Genomic DNA, 6,224 nt, shown 5'->3' with positions numbered 1-6,224 from the left:
TCTATGCATAAGTGTCGCAATATTAACTATTACTACTCGTAGAGCAAAAAAATGGCCTCAAGGCAGTACTGTACGCAACATGATACGTATATCGTTCTCACGAAATCACGAGAACGAAGCATAAACATGGTAAGCGGCGCATGTAACAACAGCGTCGCAAATACCAGCGTCTAATTAGCTAATCGACATTTGGAGACATTATAAGCGGCTAATCCGGAGAGAACGACAGACCATGCTATATTTGTGTCTATAGGCTACTGTAGTTGTGGATACAAGGTTAGGGATGTAAGCGGAGAATAGAATATTACTTTGTTGAAGATATGCGTATGTCTTGAGGTACTGACGACATCTTACAGTTGCATAATCTTTAAGGTGGGCGATGTATTAGATGATGTAAATGTTAAGGCGAAGATTTTCCGTGCAACCCTTACAAGCGTCCATGCACGGAACAGATTAGAAATCACGTTTTTGTGACCTCCATCTTCGTCTGTCGCATCGCCGCATGGCATGGGTTTTGCTGTGCATTCCCTGTTCTCCTGGAGAATTTCAGCCTTCCACCTCATCAACCTATTATCTATTGTAAAATCTTGTCGGAATTTGTTGGGAATTACAGCCATGCTACATAGTGCGCAGTAGACCGGGTTACTTACACTATTCAGCGTGTTCAGTCTCTACACAACAGCAATATTTACATGGATGCCGCCACCTCGCAGCCACAAAAATTACACGATGCATCTTATCGTTAAACCATTGTTTTTACTGCTGCTAAGCCGCCACGTGAATTTGGCGCCGGTTCTGAATATCAGCATTGTGGCCGTGAGTCGCGTCAATCCGATCGGTTACGGATCGCTTCCCTACAGTGGACCGGGATTATCCATCGGCATAGAATATGTACAGCAGAAGTATGCCGCTACCATGCGGTTTAAGCTGACGTTGCTGTATGATCGCGTACAAGTGACCTGTGCGGATATGGAAGACGCCGCGGTAGGGATGATTTCCGATTGGCACTATCGACGACGAAATATTAACGACACGACCATATATGTCAATGGCGGTAGGAAGATCTTACGGAATATTATTTCAGCTAGCATCTAGATATAGCTGTTTCAGTTTTTGTTGTTTGTGGTAGCCTGCCTTGAAAACACCGAGATGCCTTACTTTATGAGAAGATGGAATACCCTATGGATCTCCACGTGTGTATAATTTCACAGATCGTATTCCTTTAATTAAAACCGCGATTTATGTTACAGGCGTGAGTTAATGTTGATGTGTTGCAGATTATCAGCAAACTCACAAATTAGTGATCGCATTCGTAATCCCACGTGGATTGCGGTGAACGATTTTTCGACCGCGCAGTGTTCGCAACTCTATGTGGACATGCTGAATAAATTCCGGTGGACCACTACGTTTGTGGTTATTGATACGATCGGACCGTCCGTGTACGGCATTGTTGCTGGGTTCGTACTTGAAGACCTAAAAAAGCAGCCCAACACAACGCAGTATGTCCGAAAAATCGCACCACGTCCCGGTGTTCCGTTTGGTAATTTTGGATCGGTATTACAGGACATAGCCAAAGTCAGCCGAGGTTAGATGGCTCTGCTTCTTTGCTGCTCCGCTAGCTTTAACGAAAGTTTATTTGCAGTTGTTCTGGTTTTCGGGCATGCCGCACTTCTACGCGAATTATTGGTAAACCCACATAAAACTAACTACAAACTGAATGTTTCTTAGGCTACCGTATTTTCTAATCGCTTTTGCAGATAGTGGCGCATCAAATGGACATGACCAATGGAGATTATGTATGAGGCGTTGACCTTAGCAACTCTGCGTTTAGTCCACATTTCTTTCACAAATTTAGGTGTACATTGGTCTGGAAACCATGCGAAATAAACCGATCCTTGGAAACTTCCACTGGAAATACAACAATGATGATGATACCGTAAATGGAAGAATGGTTACCTGTTAAAGTTGCTACAGTATGCATATTCGTTCTAGATTGCATTTACGGCATTCCGGTCGCTGCTCATGGTGCAACCGGAGGACGTCGATATGCCACCCAATTTAGATTTGGGAATGCAGTTTGTTCAACGTTCCGCACGCGATTACAACTTTACGTACAACATCTCCGATCAGGTACAATTGCAATTCAGCTGTCGCTCTTACGACGCCAGTCAAGGTATTATCTGCTGCGATTACTGTTGTGACATTCGATCGCAGAGCTTCCCCAATATTGTCAGCAGCTACTGGGCCATTTTGGCAACGGCTCAGGTAAGAACGGCATCGTAGATACAACCACTGCAACGGATCGGCGTTGCGTGTTGTCTCGCTTTGAGATAAGGCTGTCGACCGGTCACGTTAAGATTACCGCTCCCGCTAGTTAATTAAGCTCTAATGAAACTGTTTAACGGAAGATGTCACTTCTGCAGTTTCTCAATGATTCCTTATCGGGTGCTGGTGATCTGGATTATCGCGATGGCAGCGCCATTGCCCGTCTCTTTCTCAATCGAACGTACACGGATGATTACGGTAGTATGTACATCGACAACACTGGGCAAAGACGCACGGATTTTGTTGTTACCTATTTCAGTTCATCCGGAGTTCGAACGGTAATGCAGTTAAGAGTAATCCAGACACAATACGTTGTTGCAGCTTTGTATCTGTTTCAGCCTTTATTGACCAAAATTGGTAACAGCGAATATTTGCAAGGGGTGGTGAATTTGACGAATTGGGCGAATTCCAGCAAACAATTTCCGCCACCCAATCGACCATTCTGTGGTTACTTGAACAACAGCCCGTCTTGTTTATCGGCTAGTAAGTAGGCGTTTAAAAGGTCAACCGTGTCAGTTCACCTATGTGCCCGGAGAATTATTCCTTTAGGAAGCGATACGTGGACTTATGTGATAATTTTTACGCTATTTGGCTTTTCGCTCTGCGCTATTGTCTTCTGCATCTTTTACGCCAGGTACGGTTTTTTCGCATTGGGTTTTAATAAGTAGTCGGCCATATTTTGCCCACGTTCAATAGGTACACTAAGTTACGAAATGAGGAGCAGTTACTGCTGGATCCATGGTGGCAGGTTGATACAGACGAACTGCAATCGCCCTCATTTTGGCATTCGCATGCATCCTCGATCTTTGTTGCTCGCAAAAAGTCCTGTAAAGAAATCATCTCAAACGCCGTGTCTGAGTCGGTAAGCGCAATTACAAACGTTTCGATTTCCTTTCGACCAATCTGTCTGAAGAAAGTGCAGCACTTAATGCATTCATTGTTTTTACTGTTCTGACAGAATGGGACTGTTCGATTTGCATCCTATCAAGGCAAAGCTGTCGTCTGCTCTCCGGTAGCGCTTGGAGAAGGCATACTGACTTTCGAAGAACTCTTTGTCAACGGCAACCTATTGAAATTGTTAAAAATGGTATGGATCTTTGCATCCTTTGCAGTCAGTGACCTCTGCAATCGTAAAATTTGCGGATGTCTTACCAATTAATATGAACAACAAAAGATGCTTTATGTGATTACAGTACCGCGGTTTAGAGCACCAGAACCTCTGCCGATTTTACGGGCTGAGCATTGAACTGAGCGGTATCGACAGTTTCACGGTGTTTGTTGTATTTTCCTGTCCAGCTCGAGGTACGCTTCCTGATGCTTATCGAAACCCGATTAGCAAGGATTTTGCTTTTACGAGTTCGTTGATTGTGGATCTTTTGGACGTAAGCCGTGTTAGATTGGTTTTCCCTTGTTATTCAGTAAAATGCTTTTTACTGACATCTCGGTAATAATCGGTGTCTTTCACGTTAGGCCTTGGACTTCATCCATCACTCCATGTTCACTTACCATGGTCGACTGAGCACGTTTAACTGCTGGTTGGATAAACACTTCACACTGAAGCTAATGCATTTGGCCAGCGACAGGATACGGACCGAACTGGGAACCATCGTCGGCAGCAATATGGAACGGCGCTGTCCCAATAATGCCATTTGGGAGCATTATTTTTGGGTGGCACCCGACGCAGAACAGGCCGACAGTAAAGACCCATACAGTATCAAGGCCACGCAGGCAACCGATATATTTTCCATTGGACTGCTTCTCTACGATATCCTCACCAGGGGCGCGCTAATACGGAAAGTTCAGAACATGTTCGGTAGGTGATAAGAATATACGGTTTTTGCAACGCCAAACATGATATGAAGCTGTCCAGTACAAAACTGGGTTTAAAATTACTGGGTTCAAAAAAGCCGTTTTTTCATGCAGATAGTAAGTCTGCAATAAGCATGGACAGCCCGATGAACCCGTTGATCTGTGCCGTGGAAATTACCGAAGTGCTGGAATTTAGCGATGTGATTTTGTCTTGCTTGAGGCGAGATCCATTGGCCAGACCAACCGTCAAGACGCTCCGTTATGCGCTGACCTCGATCTTCACTGCGCTGGCGCCCGAAATGATTCATTACAAATTATTCGATAAAATCCATCACCGTCTGTGTTCGTATTCGGGCCAACTGGAGCAGGAAGTGGCCGCCAGGACCAAGGCTTTAAAGGACGAAAGGAACCGTTGTGATGCACTCATCCGTCAATTTCTTCCCAAGTGAGTTTTTCAGTGGTTCAACTGGTCGATCTGGTTGACGCTCGCCTTTACTGATCTTTTGCGAATATATCCTAATCACTGGACCATTTTGGGGCGCCTCTAGAGAAATAGTGGGAAAGCTCCGCACTGGTCTAGACGTACAACCGGAGCTCTTTGATAGTGTGTCAATCATGTTCACTGACCTCTTCGGCTTTGCCACCCTTCTTCCCTTTCAACCGCCCCACGAGACCTTTGGTTTGATATCGAAAGTGGAAGACTTTTTCGACGCCATGTCTACGACGTATGACGTCTACAAAGTTGAGGCTGTCGGTGATTCATTTCTGGTTAGTATTAGTTAGTATTATTTTGTTGAAAAGTGTTCGCTGCTGTTCGTTTTAGAAGCCTATATATTCCGCTGACTTACATGTTGTACGAGTATACTCGATGCACAACTCCAAGTACAGAAGTACAGACTAAGCCGGAATGCGATTCATGCAGTACAATATTATGAAGTGTATAGATTAAGACGTCGAGCGGTATTATTAAGTCCTAAAGACAACCGTAAAAACCAGCGTGATTGGGGTACTGTATGGTGACCATGGTGTATTTGAATAGGTGGCCAGTGGATTACCCAATCGGATCGGTAGTCTTCATGTCCATCGAATTGCAAATTTTGCTTTAAAAATCTTGGAACTGGAACCGACACTGGGCATACTTGGCGCACTGCGCTTGAAAACTGGCGTCCACTCCGGTCAGCATCGTCGTTCAGTTTAAATTGCACAAAAACCGTACAGTCATATTATTGAAATGTCTTCGTAGGTCCATGTGCGGCAGGAGTTATTGGAGTTAAAAGACCTCGCTACTGCTTGTGAGACTGTTAATGTTGCTCAGTTTGTCGCTTCTTCCTTCATTAAAATGCAGATTTACGCACCGGATTTTTATCAAGGCGTTTAAACATCATGCCTAAATTAAGTTTCTTGGTTTTCTAGGTTCGGTGACACAATTAATGTAGCAGCCCGGATGTGCAGTCAAGGAATACCGGGGCGCGTCCATATAAGCTCGGATTCCAGGCGCCTCCTTCAAGAATTTGATGATCGTGATTTTAATTTTGAACCAAGAGGTTTAGTAGAGGTTAAAGGGAAAGGCCAGATGAATACGTTTTGGCTAAAAAGCAGAGCGCGTCTACCATTTTACAACTATAATGAAATTACTGTAATACCTGCAGGAGAAAGCATTCGGGCTAAATCTCTGCCTAAGTGGTTGAAATATTAGAGCTGACATCATATTGACGTATGGGAGTAGGATCATACGCCGGATGTACGTACGGATGCTGACTGTCCGCCTTCCACCTGCAACACAACGGATAATCTAGTCAATCAATGCTGTGATTTGCTGTTCTCTTTACTAGCGATGTATATGATGTCATAACGCGAAGTCTATATAAGTTCTTGTGATGCCTAATATCGGTATCAGTAGTCTGAGATTTACTTCTGAGACTGCTTCTAATTACAATTTCCTAGCGTTGTGAACTGTGATGTGAATTGGATAAAGAGACAGCAATACTTGTTCCTTCTGGTGTACGTGATCGCTCCCGGATTATTGCATAGAATACAGGTTTGCTCGTGACACAATCGTCCTAGCTCTTGCCGATCCTCACAGGACTTAC

At 44.3% G+C, this 6,224-nt stretch overlaps 1 protein-coding gene across 1 annotated transcript; it reads left to right on the top strand.

The window, feature by feature from the left end:
* Positions 1-729: 729 nt before the first annotated feature.
* LOC129585438 (atrial natriuretic peptide receptor 1-like) lies at positions 730-5,894 on the top strand. The gene is made up of 20 exons (XM_055478105.1): positions 730-1,054; positions 1,130-1,193; positions 1,278-1,585; positions 1,643-1,686; positions 1,758-1,796; positions 1,856-1,936; positions 1,993-2,130; positions 2,215-2,265; positions 2,424-2,526; positions 2,647-2,808; positions 2,875-2,959; positions 3,022-3,187; positions 3,284-3,412; positions 3,519-3,707; positions 3,796-4,138; positions 4,249-4,579; positions 4,683-4,902; positions 5,174-5,309; positions 5,378-5,426; positions 5,548-5,894. The coding sequence occupies exons 1-20, from the start codon at positions 730-732 to the stop codon at positions 5,828-5,830; spliced, it is 3,246 nt and encodes a 1,081-aa protein (XP_055334080.1). The 3' UTR covers positions 5,831-5,894.
* Positions 5,895-6,224: the final 330 nt, after the last annotated feature.

The sequence above is a fragment of the Paramacrobiotus metropolitanus genome, unplaced genomic scaffold (assembly GCF_019649055.1).
Source record: "Paramacrobiotus metropolitanus isolate TYO unplaced genomic scaffold, Prichtersi_v1.0 Parri_scaffold0000016, whole genome shotgun sequence".
In the NCBI taxonomy this organism is placed as follows: Eukaryota; Metazoa; Tardigrada; class Eutardigrada; order Parachela; family Macrobiotidae; genus Paramacrobiotus; species Paramacrobiotus metropolitanus.
This window is presented reverse-complemented; position numbering and strand designations above follow the sequence as displayed.